Raw genomic sequence first — 16,264 nt, forward strand, 5'->3', positions numbered from 1 at the left:
GGCCACAAAAGGGGGGGGCCCGCATACCACCAAAAAAAAAAAAAAAAAAAGGACAGACAGAGACATGTGGATTCCGAGGAAGTAGCACCACATTGCTCAACTCCAAAGGCAGCATCTGCATTGCAGGCTGTGACTGCCCTGTGCACACAATGCAGGGGAGTGGTAGAAGCTGCTTCCTGAAGTTGCACAACAGAGGCCTGAAGAGAAGACCCTACAGGGTCCCCGTGGTTTCACTGAGCACCTACTATGCACAACATCCTGAGCTGGGCACATGTTCCAGAACCTGGGAGAGTTCAAGGCCCATGCTGCTGCTCTATCACGTGCCCCTTCGTCCCAACCCTGGTCCACCACTTTCACCTGGCTAGCCCTCCCGCTTCCTTCTCCTGCTCTCAGATATGGCTTCTCTTCCCCCAGAAAGCTTTCTCTGACATCCAGGTTGGGTTTCTTCATTCAATCCCTTGACAGACTTTTGTTGCTCCCCTGCTAAGTGCCAGGTGCTGTACTGAGCACGCAAGAGGTGCCCCTCCTGGGGGCTCCCTCAGCATCACATGACCCCCTGTATGATAGCACTTACCACAGTGTGTTATAATAGTGTAGGCACTGCTGTGTCTCTTCTACTAGACTGTGAACTCCTTGAGACCAAGGACTCTATTTTATTAAACTGTGCCTTTCTAGAACATCAAAAAATTAAACTGTGCCTTTCTAGAACATCAAAAAAGAAAAAAAATTGACAACTGCTTCAGAGCAAAGGGCATGTGTGCCTGTTCCGCTCTTGGGTCCTTGGCATCAGAACAGTGCCTGGCACCCAGATGGCACTCAGTGGACGAACATCAGATGAAGGAATCCAAAGAGTGCTTATAGGACCTGAGGAGGACATTTTCCAGGCCCAGTGAGGACTGGACAAACTTGGTCTATAAAGCTGAACGGGAACACTGTGTAGACACGTGCATGAGGATACATGCTTTATGAACGGGTTCTTCTGGAGAAGGAAAGCTTTTAACAAAGTGCCCAAGAACCATCAGCCGGTGACCCGATGATGTCCAGGGGAACGCGGTGAAGTGCTAATAGTTCATCTTGGCGGGGAGCAAAGGCAGACCAGAAGAGGTAAGCCAGACCCTGCCTGAGCCAGGCACAGAAAACGCAGGAAGCTCCAGCCTGGAGTATGAAACAAGCTAGGAAGAGACAGTATGTCAAAGGCCCTGGACGGAATAGGAAGAAAATTATTTTCCTTAGGCAGATTCTAGGCAGCTGAGATCTGTGTTGGTACGAGATAGCTCTGCTGACAGAAGCGTCAATCAGAGGTTGACTTGTCTTGTAAGCTGACACCTTAAGTAGAAACCTTTGCCTTTGAGGCAGTCAGGATGCCTGGTGGCTGGTGAGGTCTCAGGTCATCGGGAAGACCCCTGATGCATTTCAGCAATTGTCTGAATGCTTAAATCTGAAGCTATCTGCTCCCTGATCTTATTTTGGAAATACTTACAACACAGCATTGTTCACTGAATCGTGAAAACAAAATTTCACAATTTTGTTTTGTGGCCAGCTTATCAGTGTGTGACATCTGCCCCCTGGTGCTGTGTTGGTCAGGTGCGTGGTCCTTACTCCCCTGCGACACGGTTTTCACTGTGGCTGGAGCCCGGGCCGGGCTGGCTCCACCCGGCCCCATTTTAACGACCACACAAGCTCCCAGAGTGCACGCGTGTGTGGTGTGCGGACAGCTTTCCTGAGCCACCCGAGTCTCCATTATCTGTGAACTGGAGACAACAATATCAACACTGTAGAGTCATTGTGAGGATCAAGTGAGATAATACAAGGAAGTGCTTAGCACCCCAGGCGGCACCTAGAAGGCTGCTCTCACGGGCCTAAGAAAGACAGGACTAAGCACGACTTACTGGCCTTAAATTCTTACGGTCCATAACTTGAACTTATCTGCTGCCGGTTAGCATGTAAAGTGGTATAACCACTTTGGAAAACTGTGTCAGTATCTATTAAAGTCAAATATATCCCCATCCTATGAGCCAGGAATTCTACTCCTGGGTATATACCCCAGAGAAATGAATGTCCACCAAAGGGTACAAGAATGTTAACAGCTATATTGTCCACAATAGCCCCAAACTGGAAACAACCCAAATGTCCTTCAAGTAGAAGGGTTAAATTGTGGTATATTCATTTAATGAAATATACAAAGCAATGAAAATGAGGAAATTTTTGCAACTCACAACAACATGGATGATTCTCACTAGCATAATGTTGAACAAAAGAAGCCGGACACGAAAGAGCAAATACTGTATGATGCCATCTATAAAAGTCAAAAATAAACAAAACTGGTCTATAATGCTAGATGTCAGAAGAGTGGTTATATTGTTGGGGTGTGGATAGTGACTGGCACATCCCAGTCACCGTGGTGAGGGGCACACAGGGGATTTTTGGAGTAGTGATACTGTTCTGTGTCTCCATATGGAAGATGGTTATATGGGTGTGTCACCTTATTAAAATTCATTGAACTTATGACAGACTTGTACATTTTTCTATATATATGTTATATGTGGTAGATTGCACTATTGCCCCTAATCCTTTGCTGTCTCTCCACTGGGGACAGAGGACACTTCCTTGTACTACTGATGTTGGGTTTGGCCAATAGGAGGTTAGATGGTATGGTGTGAGCAGAGACATGAAATGTGTTTGCCTTTCTGGGTTCCTGCCATAGCCATGATAATATACCTCAGAGAGCTGCTGCTCTTTTAGCCTGATTCACAGAATAAAATACACAGAACAGACTGAGCTAGACCTGGAGCCTGGAGCCTGAAGTCAGGCCTAGCCATTCAAATTGTGGCTGATTGTGAGGAGAAAAAGATGGTTGTTTTAAGCCACTGAATGTTGATTTGCTTTGTCATGCAGCATTATTGTGGCATTAGCTGACTAATACATTATTCTTTGACAAAAAAGTACTTTACGATCTCTATGCTCCACTTTTCTAATAGTCACCTGTTTCAATTTAAAGTTACCAACACCCATCTCTAGCACTTATATGACCTATTCATGTCATCAATCAAGTGCATCTCAGTTTCCTTGTCTCTGAAATGGGATGACGCTTACTTTACATGCTCTTGGGAGGATTCAATGAGCCAGCAGAACTAAAAGCGCTTTGTAAATTGCAGAACACAACTTTAAAGTGATGGATGACGGAAGTGAGGTTGGAAAGCAAGCATGTGACAGGCAAAGCCACTTCCTCCCATTCATGGAACATCTTGGCTCAAAAGGTGAGGGCACAGTGTGGGGAGGAGGTTAGGGTACAAAAGTCAGGGCCTGCCCTAGAGCAATGACCAAGCTTCTGAGCATAGTTCTGTGGGGCCCAGACTGCCTTGGGAGATGGCAATGATGCTTGGGCCTCTAGAAGGCCAGCTTATGCACAGACAAAGCAGGCAATACAGGACACCAGGAAGGCCACTGCTGCCCTCGGATCTACCCCCCCGCCCCATGACCTTCTGCATGTCTGAAGAGCCATCATCAGCGTTTCCTTTCATTGGCTTGTGGTGCTGGGTGCCTTACTGCCTTTCTCACAGCACTTCCCAAAGAAAAGGCCCATCTGTTCTCTCATCTTGGTACTATGTCCATTGTGTGGATAAAGAACCTGAGACTCTGGGAGACTGAGTGATTCCTGCAAAGCTACTTAGTTAATTGAATTGGCAACAGGTTTTCTGACCAAAGCTTAGAAAGGGAACTCACTGATGTGGGCAAGAATTCCATCATTAGATAACCTTGTTGGATCCTCAGAAAACAGATGGCGCTGGCCTGAGGGACAGGACCAGTGAGTTTTGACAGGGGAGAGGGGAAAAATGGATTTGGAGTATTGGGTAAGTAGTGGACTTTGAAGATGGGGAGGCGATGGGGAAGATGAGGAAGCGAGAGGAAGGAACGGAGTGGGGAGAGGAGGAGACGGCAGACCGCTGCGCTGGTCTGCCAAGGAGCGGTTGGGGCGGCAGGAAGAGCACTTCCCAACCACAGCTCTGAGAGAAGAGAAAGAATCAGACAGGATGCCAGCTAGGTCCACGTAGCCCTGCCTCATCTCCAACAGCAACCGTGTGGGGTGATGCTGTCACCACATTCTGCAACAAGAACCCCCCTTGCAGACCCCCCCAACTGCCCACCTGGCTGGAGGGTGTGAGGTAGAACACCAAGCCTGTCTCCTGCCATGCAGATCTTCTTCCCTGCCAACCCCTGAGCTGGCAGACTGCCTGGCCCGAGACTCATTCCTGTAGCCAGTACAGACCTCACTACCAAGATGCTGAGAGCCGCCACAGCAAAGGAGGTCCTTGAACAAAGCTGTATTTAAACAAACACACACTTCCTTTAGAGCGCAAATATCAAGGACCCATTTCCGCTGATTCAACAAAACACAGCAACCCTCGAGGCAGGGGGTGGGAGGTGGAGCCTTGCTATTTTCTTTGCAACAATTTTCACACGGGTGGGTGGAGAATTTCCTTTGGCAAGGTGAGCTGTCACTGCTCCTTCCCTGGGTGCTGTCTCAGCTTGGCTCTGCCCTGAAGCAACCTTCTCCCCCTGTGTCCGGCACCAAGTCTGTTTTGTGGCTGTGACCTACCTCTGTGGTCCGGAGGCCATTCTGTTTCTGGGTCAGGGGGTCTGAGCTGAGGCCCTGGGGATTTGGGCACTGGGCCCCACAGCTCATCTTCTTCTCTGGGTTGGATATTCCACTTGGGGCTGTCGATCGGGGCACACTGTTGGAGGACACGCCATCTTCCAGCCCACCTGGGGGAGGGAAGCAGAGGATGCGACTAGAGTCTTGCACAGAGCAGTTACTGAAAACAATCTCCAAGAGTGTGGAAAAAAAGGCAGCCAAAAAGAAGAAAAAAAAGTCAAGCAGAAATCCCACCATGCAGAGCTACCATTTTCTATAAGAACATGTGTGGGGTTTTTTGTTTTTGTTTTTTTTACATAAATGAGACTTTAAAATAATTTTGTAACCTGAAATTTTTACTTAATAATACATCAATGACCTTTTTCCATACCCTTAAATATTCTGCCATGTTATTTTTCACATACTTACTCTGTCATTGTATGGATGTGTCACCATTTATTTAACTAAACCCCTCTAATTGGATCTCTGTTTTTACTTTTTCATATCAAATGTTACTGTGATGAAACTCCTTGGGGTTAAAGCTTTATTCTTAATTACTTCCTTAGGATAAATTCCTAGAAGTGGGTTACTGGTTTGAAGGTTATATATCGTTTTTTACATAATTCCACCTCAAGGTATTGGACTCAGCATGTGTTCCTTCCATGAAATGCCAAGAAATGATAGAATGAAGTTTAAATATAGCCTCATTGAAAAGCAAGAGGAGCGAATTCCCTGGCAGTCCAGTGGTTAGGACCCTGCACTTACGATGCCAAGGGCATGGGTTCAACCCCTGGTCTGGTCAAGGAACTGAGATCTCACAAGCCACGTGGCATGGCCAAAAAAAAAAAAAAAAAAAAAAAAAAAAAAAGAAAAGCAAGAGGAGGACTACAGAGAGAAATTCATGGATAAAGAGTATCTGATTGAAAAGATAAAAGGCGGCCCAGGGAGCATAAGGGCGAGTGCCAAGTGGGAGACGAGAAGCCAGCAGAGGCTCTGTCATGGCCACAGGGAGGCCAAGGGCGGCCAGGTCGGTCAGTCATTCTACTCCTCCACCAGCTGAGGCCAGTCAGCAATGACAGAGCAGTCTGTGAGAGTAGGACATTGTGATATAAAAAGAAATATATATTTGGTCTTTGTCCCCAGTTCCTGGCAGAGAGTTCCTAAAACTCTTGCCATTTCCCGAGTAACAGGGGTGACAGCAGCATCTTTTGTTACAACATTTGGTACTTGCTCGCACTTCATGACCCAGAGCTCCCAAATTCCTTGGAATTTCATGAGTGAGAGGACAGAGAGGAGCCCTACTTGTTATAACAAGGCAACTCCTGGTGGCCCCCTAGTAGCTTCACATGGGGGCTGGTTGCCAGGAAGACCTAACCTCGATTAGGAGCTTGGAACTTTCAGCCCCACCTTCCAACCTCTGGGGAGGGGAGAGGGGCTGGAGATTGAGTTAGTAATTGATGATGCCTCATGATGAAACCTCCATAAAAATCCCTAAGTGACAACGTTTGGGGAGCTTCCAGGTTGGCGAAAGCATATATGTGCTGGGAGGGTGGCACACGCCAACTCCACAGCATCAGAAGCTTGTCTGAAGCTCCTGCACTTGGAACTCTTTTGGAGTTCTATGTACCTCTTTATCTGGCTGCTCATTTGTATCATTTATAATATCTTTTACAATAATCTGGTATACATAAGTAAAGTGTTCCTAAGTTCTGTGAGTCATTCTAGCATATTACTGAACCTGAGGAGGGGGTATGAGAACCCTGATTTATAGCCAGCTGGTCAGAAATACAGGTGGCAGCCTGGCACTTGCAACTGGTGTCTGAAGTGTGGGAGAGGCAGTCTTGGGGGACTGGGCCCTTAACCTGTGGGTCTGTGCTAACCCCAGGTAGTTAGTGTCAGAATTGAATTGAGTCATAGGACACCCAGTTGGTGTCTGGAGAGTTGGAGAATTGGTTGATTTGGGGGATAAACCCCCACACATTTGGTGTCAGAAGTATAGTGAGTAGAAACAGCACAGAGAGGGCCTTGGCTCGGAGAGAAGGGCAGTGCTCTCAGGGGCTAGTGACACCTGAGAGAAAGAGAAAAGGCATGCCAAGAAGGCTGGCTTTCTGAAAACAGTACCAGTAGAGTAAGCCAATAGTTGTTTCCATCCTTGCCTTCCAAGCTGGCTTCTTAAATAGATGCAGCTGATGTTCTAACAGGAAATTTCAGTGACAGAAATTAGTACAAAAATAAGAATATACAAACAGTTGGAGAAGGTCAACACCAAAAAAGAGAGACAACAAACTCTATAATGGAGACCTCAAAGGAAATGGAATTAATACAGGATGTAGTACAGAATTTTAAGTAAGTGTATTTAATCTGCTCAGAAAAATAAGGGAAGATAATATGAGGACAAGAGTGACCAAAAAGGTTCAATTAGAAATATTTGGAATAATAGTTTCGGTTTAAAAAAATTTTATTTATTTATTTATTTTTGGCTGTGTTGGGTCTTCGTTGCTGCGCGTGAGCTTTCTCTAGTTGCAGGGAGCGGGGGCTACTCTTCATTGTGGTGCGCGGGCTTCTCATTGCGGTGGCTTCTCTTGTTGCAGAACACAGGCTCTAGGTGTGCAGGCTTCAGTAGTTGTGGCGCATGGGCTTAGTTGCTCCGCAGCATGTGGGATCTTCCCGGACCAGGGACTGAACCCGTCTCCCCTGCATTGGCAGGCGGATTCTTAACCACTGTGCCATCAGGGAAGTCCCTGAAATAATAGTTTTAACTGTTGAAATGAATTTTAAAAACTCAATAGAGAAGCTGAATAGCAGGACAGGCCCAGCTAAAGAGAAATTTGGTGAACTGGAAGAGCAAGCCAAGGAATTCTCCTGGAAGGGTTAAGTGAACGTATGAAAAACACATTAAGAAACACAGAATAGGGGCTTCCCTGGTGGTGCAGTGGTTGGGAGTCTGCCTGCCGATGCAGGGGACGCGGGTTCGTGCCCCGGTCCAGGAGGATCCCGCATGCCACAGAGGGGCTGGGCCCGTGAGCCATGGTCACTGAGCCTGTGCGTCCGGAGCCTGTGCTCCGCGGTGGGAGAGGCCGCAGCAGTGAGAGGCCTGCATACCACAAAAAACAAAAAAAACACACAAAAAAACAAAAAAAACACAGAATAGAAATCCAGAAATTACAACCTTAATCTAAGAGGAGTTCCAGAAGCAGAAGCAGAAAAAAATTTAGCAGAAGCAATACCCACAGAAATAATACTTAGTATTTCTCAGAACTAAAGAAAGACATGAGAGCCCAAACTGAAATAGCCTACCAAGGGAATGTAAATTGGTGCGGCCACTATGAAAAATAGTATGGCGGTTCCTCGAAAAACTAAGAATAGAGTTGCCATGTGATCCAGAAATCCCAATCTTGGGCATATACCCAGACAAAACTATAATTCAAAAAGATACATGCACTCTTATGTTCACAGCGGCACTATTTACAATAGCCAAGACATGGAAACAACCTAAATGTCCATCGACAGATGAATAGATAAAGAAAATGTGACATATATATATACAGTGAGATGTCACTCAGCCATAAAAAAGAATGAAATAATGGCAACATGGATGGACCTAGAGATTATCACACTTAGTGAAGTCAGAAAGAGAAAGACAAATATCATACGATATCACTTATATGTGGAATGTAAAATACCCCACAAGTGAACATATCTATGAAACAGAAACCGACTCACAGACATAGAGAACAATCGTGTGATTGCCAAGGGGGAGGACAGGTGGGAGAAGGAAGGACTGGGAGTTGGGGATTAGCAGATGCAAACTAGTATATATAGGATGGATAAACAACAAGGTCCTACTCTATAGCACAGGGAACTATATTCAACATCCTGTGATAAACCATAATGGAAAAGAATATGAAAAAGAATATATATGTATAACTGAGCCATTTTGCTGTACAGCAGAAATTAACACAACATTGTAAATCAACTATACTTCAATAAAATTTAAAAAATATATATGAAATAGCCTACCAAGCACTTGGCAGGACAAATAAAAAGAAAAACGCAACCCAGACAGATCTTAGTAAATTTCAGAATGTCATTGATAACAAGAAAAGTTTCATAAGAGGGAAAAAAAATCAAGAATGAGATTGACATCAGGCTTTTCATCAGCAACTAACAGATGTAAGGAAATTATGCAACGTCTTCAAGATTTCAAAAGACATTGAAAAGTCTTTAAAGTCTTTTTAAAGACACATTTTAAAGTCTTTTGCAATTCACTGCCAGATTTATCTCTATAAGTCTTTCTCCAATCACCCTATTGCCCTTCTGCTAACAGTATATGAAATGGCAATGTTCCCAAAACCCTCACAAACACTGAACGTTTTCTTGCTTCTTATCTTTGCCAATTTAAGAGGCAAAATAAATTATCTCATTGCTTTGGTTTATACTTCTTGATTTACTAGAGATATTATTTATGTGCCTGTTGGCTAATTGCGTGTATGTGTTTTTTAATTGTCAAGTCATTTGCCTATCTTACTTTTGGGGTGTTAGCCTAGGTTTGCTTTCAATCAAACTTAAGGAAAACAAACAAAATCCTTTCCCAGGGTGTTGAGGAATTATTTGCCATGAGGCAGGCACAGTGTATCTGATATACTAAGGGAGGGGGGAGCAGAACTGATGAGGCTGCAGTCCCAACGCAGCTGAGGGGGTAATGATCCAAAGGACACACATGTCCACATGTCACCCACCTGCTCTGCAAAGCGCAGGCTCTCGACCATGGCCATGGGATAGAAATCAGAATTCAAAGCATTGTAAGTCACAATAGAAGATGTCTGGTCCAAAGTTTCCTGACTGGCATGCACTGTGATTAAGTTCCAGATGTGCAGAGAAATGGATTCCTTCAGCTGGGCTCGCCCCAAATCTTTGTGCCCTCTTCCTCCACCAGCTGGCAGCCTGCCCCCCTTCTCTTCCCATCCTCCCACCATCCTGTACCAACAGTGCCTCAAATGCGTGTGTATAGACACCCCAGCACACATACTCAATCTCCATCCCCACTGCTCCTGCAGACAGCTGTCCCTTGGCCTAGGGGAGTGCAAACCCAGAGAATGAAGCAGGCGAAGAGGCCCATGAAGACCCTGGAAGCAGGTTTGGTGTGATTTGGGCTGGTAATTCCAGGGTCCTGGCACCCACAGAAGAGTCTAAAACAGAGCTTTGGGACTTCCCTAGTGGTCCAGTGGTTAGGACTCAGCGCTTTCACTGCTGTGGGTCCGGGTTCAGTCCCTGCTCTGGGAACTAAGACCCCGCAAGCCATGCAGCATGGCATGCATAGATAGATAGATAGATAGATAGATAGATAGATAGATAGATAGATAGATAGATAGATAGATAGATAAAGAAATATAAATAAAATAGAGCTTCTCATTGTGGTCCAGGCAAACTGTTGTTACTGGTCTGCTGTGGGATAAGTATAAAAACTGAACACAAGCATTTGGAAATATCTATGGCAATCTGACATTGCTGGAACACCCAAGATTGAACTTATCTGATCGAAGAGGGTATAAGACCAGTACCAGTGCTGTCAAACCCACATGTTGAGTCACAAGTGCTGTGAGCTGTGTATTAATCACGCACATAGGATCACATACTTGTCTGTGATGGACTGAGGGAAAAAAGGCAACTGGTCCTGAAGGAGGGATGGAGGCTTTGGTAGGTATGATCCCTTGGCCCCTGGATAACTTGCCCTGTATGGAAGGGTGGAGCCTGGGGGCGGTGGGCAGAAAGCGGCGTCTCTAAAGCACAAGACCAAGACAGATACCTTGCTTACCTAAGTGTAGGGTGCTTCCTGCCCTTGGGGCTGCCGAGTGGGATTCAACATTGGCCAGTACTGCCTTGTTTACCGCAAGGGGCCATGTGGATGTTACCATTTTCTCTGTGGGTCATAACTTGGTACCTGGGTTGAGGGCAGGTAAGAGGCCCTACTGAGCCATCCACTGAATGCACCACGGTGCTTCCAGCTTGCGTCCAGATGACCCCCACTGTGTCCCACCCTAAGGCACTTCAAGATGCAAACCTGACCCCAGTCCTCCCCTTTGCCCATGGCCAGGTCCTGAAGGGGGTTAGAGGACATGGAACACAGCTCCCTTCCCCCCTCCCCCACAAGGCAACCCAGTTGTTGACCCAGGAGGAAGGTGGCAAGGCAGGAAGGGGAGGCTGAGGGCACCAGGGGCCAAGAGCAGACAGTGGAGAACACATCGAGGGAAGCAGAGAGGCAACAGGAAGTGAGACCAGGCATGATTAAGAGCTCCAAGCCCCTGGCTCACGTGCCATTGTTCCACAGTATTTCACATACAAAACACAAATTCAAAGACAAAATTATTAAGAATTTCAAGATGGTGACCCGACCCCTGCACGCATCCCCCAGCTGTGGTGGATGCTGGTGGCTGATAGCTCATGCCTGCCCTCTTCTCCTAAGGCTTGTCCTTGGCCAAAGGAGGCCCCCTCACGGGCAGAGGCTTGGCTGATGATGTCAGGTACAGCCCATGGCCAATAAGTGTCTAAAAGTGTGTGGGTGGGATAGGTGGGGGAGAGGTGTGTGTACGACAGCCCAGCCCCCTTGCCCCTGAGCAGGACAATTTCTACAAAGCAACTTTTCTCCAGAGTAACTCAGGGGATCAGGTGGGGGCTAGGCTGATCCTGAAACTGCATCTTTGCCCAGCTCCCGCCCCTGGCCCATCCTGCTTCCCTTGTTCCCTCCCTCACACGGTTCTTTTCCAAGGAGCATCTCCAGGAGTCACTCGCATAAAATCCCCATGTCGGGCTCTGCTTCTAGAGAACCAAACCTAAGACAGCATATATACCCTGCATGCTGGATATGTTCTGTCTGCCCCTCCACACTCACTCTCCCCTCCTCTTCACCCTGCTCCAGGTCCCAGAACACTGACTTGAAAGCACCATATTAACAGGCTCCCTTGCCCACTGGCTTCTAGTTGGGTTTGCCAATGGGCATCACTAGATACTGAGGTGAAGGCTCTTCAGCAGCATTCTCAGGTCGGGTCTTTATTTTCCTAGCTCCCTCCTGGCAGGGTTTCCACCGGTGCACCGTGTCCTCTATACACTCCTCCACCAGAAAAGGGTAGAGAACCAAGAAAATCCAGGGAGGTTGTGCCATTAGGAAGTTCTTGAGGACTTCAAGGAGAGCTCAGAGGAGTGGTAGGAAGAGAGAACAGATGGTAAGTTTCTAAGTAGGGAGGTACAGATGCTGTATCAGTCAGAGTGCATAGCTGCAAGCAACAAAAATGGACACCAGTGAATTAAAGTAGAAAAGTGACTCATTTAAATGATCTGAGGTGCTCAAAGAACATCTGGAAGGGCTAGAGGTTGACACACAGAGGCTATCAATCAAGGAACAATGTCCCAAATCCTTCTATGGAGCTTGTTCCACCAACCCCTGGACCCTGGAAACTCACCTCAGCATTGCTGCCACACTTATACTAAAACATTGCTGTTGCTTTTCTGAAATTCAAGTTTAATTGGGTGTCCTGAATTTTATCTGGCAACCCTACTGGGTGCCAAGTGCCCCAGACTGGGGGGACATTGTTGTGAAAGTTGCATTGTACTAGACCCCGATCTCCATCTGCATCTCTACTCCACACCACCCCTCTCATGCCTAGTGCATGGAGGAGCGACCCTTATTTTATAGGAGAGAGAAACTGAAGTTTAACTCAGGTTACGTATATTTCCAAAGTTTGTGGTCTTAGTAAGTATTCACATTTCCTTTGAGGAAAAACTCCCAAGCAGGCAGTTCTCAAATTTTAGTGTGCATGAGAGCCACCCGAAGTGTCTTTAAAAATACAGATCCTTACATCTAATCCCCAGAACTCCTGATTCAGTAGGGGCCCAGGAACATGCATTTTAACAAGTTCTTTCCATCCTTCCTCACCTCCAGTGATTCTGAAGCAGGGAATTCTAAAGACTACACTTGTAGGCTCCTGACATAGAGATCAACACTCCTACTGGTTTTGAAGGTTGCCTGAAAAATGTCCATCTCTATTTCTCTCCACAGTGGTAGTAAATTGAGGGACATTTGTGTGCCCCTAGGGTATGTCTTTTTTGGACACCCTTCACAGAGTGTTCATTCCACCCAGAAGACAAGCCAAATCACTGACTTTGCCAAAAGATGGCAAACAGCTGTGTCCAAAGCTTGATGATAAATTGCAGCCAAGGACTTCTTGCCAGTTTCTTGCTATTTTGTAAATGGAGCTGGGAGAGGGGCAGAGCATAGAAGTTAAAGATGATAGCCAGAAGCCAGGTGGGGAGCAGGACAAGGGGCTATTCCTCCTTAGCCCTCCGTGAAGGTGATCACAGATTTCAAAGTCACTGAAACCACCTGCAAGTCATTCCCTCAATGATCAAAATCCAAAGTATAAGTCATTAGCAGTCTGTTTGGGAAGAATCTCCTAAAGTCACATCAGATAAAATTCTGGCTCATCAAACACTATCTGGGCTCAGGCTCGGAACACACAGGTGATGGTAATTCTGTGTGAACTGAGTTATAAATTAAATAAACTGCAAATACCCAGCCACTTACCGAGAAAATGTTTCCTCATTTTTCAAAATGAACTAGAATAGGAAGGTGTCTGTCATTTCTTCAATCTGATGGGTAATTTCTGAACATACACGATGTGTACGAGGCTTATACGAAAACTTTTTGTATGGCTAGTATAAGAAAACCCTTAAAAATGGTGAGCAACCCTTACATTTACTGTCAATTGATTTTGGGCAAGGGTGCCAAACCAATTCAATGGGGAAAGAACTGTTTTTTTCAAGTGTGTAGGATAACTGAATATCTACACGCAAAAGATCGAAATTGGAACCCCACCTCGCGATATATACAAAAGTTAACCCAAAGTGGATCAAAGAATTGCCAAACGTAATTGCTTAAACTATTAAACACTTAAAAGAAAACACAGGCATAAATTTTCATGGCCTTGGATTAGGCAATGTTTGCTTAAAAATGACCCCAAAAGCACAAGCAAGAAGAACAAAAAGTAGATAAATTGCAGATTATCAAAATTTAAAACTTTTGTACTCCAGAGGACACCATGAGTAAAGCGAGACGACAGTTCACAGAACAGGAGAACAATTTTTGAAATTATGTATCTGGTAAGGGATTCTTACTCCCCAAAACCCATACAACTCAACAATAAAAAGACAAATAACCCAATTAAAACGTAGGCAAAGGAGGTGAACAGACGTTTCTCCAAAAAAGATATGCAAATAGTTAATAAGCACATGAAAATATGTTCAACAGCACTAGCTATCAGGAAGATACAAATCAAAATCACAATGAGGTATCACTTCACAACCACTGGAATGGCTACAAAAAAGACAGATAATAAGCGTTCACGAAGACGTGGAGAAGTTGGAACCTTCATACACTGCTGGTGGGAATGTAAAATGGTGCAGCCACTTCAGAAATCAGCCTGGCAGATCCTTCAAGGATTAGACATAGATACCATACGACCCTGAAATTGCACTCCTAAGTATATACCCAAGAGAAGTGAAAACGTACGTCCACACAAAGACGTGCACATGAGTGTTCACAGCAGCATTATTCATAATAGACAAAAAGTTGAAATACCCTAAATTTCCACCAATTGATGGATGGATAAATAAAATAGGTATATACCTACAGTAGACTATTATTTGGCAGCAAACAAAATGAAATACTGATACATGCTGCAACATTGGTAAACCTTGAAAACATTATGCTAAGTGAAAGAAGCCAGTTACAGAAGGCCACATATGGTATGATTCCATTTACATGAAACGTTCAGAAAGAGGCAAATCTACAGACAGAAACGTAAATTAGTGGTTGCCTGGAACTGGGGTGGTTGGGTGGCGGGGATGAGGAGTGACTGTTAATAGACACAGCATTTTTTTTAAGGTGATGAAAATGTCCTAAAATTGTGGGGATGGTTTCAGAGCTCTGAGACTATACGAAAAACCATTTACTTGTACACTTGAAATAGGTCAATTGTATGGTATGTGAATTATAGCTCAATGAAGCTGTAATTTAAAAAATGGTGAGCAACACATTTTGGAATGTTATACTGTCTAGAGAGAATGACGCACATTTGGATTTGAACAGCAATAGTCAGGGAGAGGGATTGACCGGTGGATTTCAAGCCTATACGGACACCTGCAGTACTAGCCTCACAGTCCCCAAAGGTCATGGGTCCTGACTAGGAGGGCACTGGAGATGAATCACCAGCCTGTCGTCACATCTGCCCCTGGCCGTGGGGCTTGGTGGTGGAAATTGGCTCCGCCACCGTGGTACCCAGCAGCGTGCAAGAAAGACGCCTGCTGAGAGCAACAGCTGGAACGGAAAGGACCACGAGAAGGAAGGAAAGTCCCATCTGTCCTTGGTGAAATCAGGCCTGAATTCTTCTCTCCCCAAAGAGACACCCAGGAGACGGCAAACAAGCTAGAGAACTGGGAGGCAGCCCAAAAGGAAAACTCAAAACCTCACTTTTCTTCTCCCTACTGATGCCCTTACAACCTGTCAGTCTTACCCTTCCCTCTCTCTTTGATCCGCTCAGTGGCACCTCCCTTCCTTGTGGCTTCCACCTCTGCTCTGAGATCGTTACAGAGCAGATTCTCCAGGGTGGGTGCGGGCCATATCTCTGTGTTAATTACCTACCATGCGGCTGTCTCGACTCTGTAATGAAAACTCAGTTCTCCTGCCCATCAAAGATCTTATTGCTTTTCTCTTCTGACTTACTTCACTCTGTATGACAGACTCTAGGTCCGTATATGTATAGGTGATTCACTTTGTTATAAAGCAGAAACTAACACACCGTTGTAAAGCAATTATACTCCAATAAAGATGTTAAAAAAAAAATCTTGTTTCTAAGGTAGGCAATACTGCTATGTCCATAACAATACCTTATGCTTTTCTGAAGCCTTCCTCCCAAATTGCTCAAAACACTTCTCTGATGTCCTTCCCTGTCCTCTTTGTCTTTCCTTGAATAATTCTCTCTCTCTTTTTTTTTTTTTTTTTGTGGCTATAAGGTTACAGGTTATTTTTGTTTGTATTGAAGTATTTTTTTAATTGAAGTATAGTTGAAGTACAATATTATAAAAGTTACAGGTATATTGAATAATTATCTAAGACTTTAAAAATGTCTACCTTGTGTATTAGTTTGCTAGGGCTGCCACAACAAAGTACCACAGACTGGGTGGTTTAAACAACAGAAATTTATTTTCTCACAGCTCTGGAGGCTAGAAGTCCTAGATCAAGGTGTCAACAAGGCTGGTCTCTTCTTTTTTTTTTTTTAACATCTTTATTGGAGTATATGCTTCACAATGTTGTGTCAGTTTCTGCTGTATAACAAAGTGAATCAGCTATATGTATACGTATACATATATCCTCATATCCCCTCCCTCTTGCGTCTCCCTCCCACCCTCCCTATCCCACCCCTCTAGGTGGACACCCTGTGCTATGCGGCTGCTTCCCACTAGCTATCTATTTTACATTTGGTAGTGTATATACGTCCATGCCACTCTCTCACTTCATCCCAGCTTCCCCTTCCCCCTCCCCACGTCCTCAAGTCCATTTTCTACGTCTGTGTCTTTATT

At 45.2% G+C, this 16,264-nt stretch overlaps 1 protein-coding gene across 1 annotated transcript in view; it reads right to left on the reverse strand.

Annotated features, from left to right (window-relative positions):
* The window catches only part of BAALC (BAALC binder of MAP3K1 and KLF4), an 83,652-nt gene that overhangs the window by 8,856 nt on the left and 58,532 nt on the right, over positions 1–16,264 (reverse strand). The window contains exon 2 of the mRNA XM_024129981.1: positions 4,598–4,764. Coding sequence (XP_023985749.1) covers positions 4,598–4,764 — 167 coding nt within the window. The remainder of the gene's footprint in view (positions 1–4,597; positions 4,765–16,264) is intronic.

Source organism: Physeter macrocephalus, chromosome 15, assembly GCF_002837175.3.
Source record: "Physeter macrocephalus isolate SW-GA chromosome 15, ASM283717v5, whole genome shotgun sequence".
NCBI classification, from domain to species: Eukaryota; Metazoa; Chordata; class Mammalia; order Artiodactyla; family Physeteridae; genus Physeter; species Physeter macrocephalus.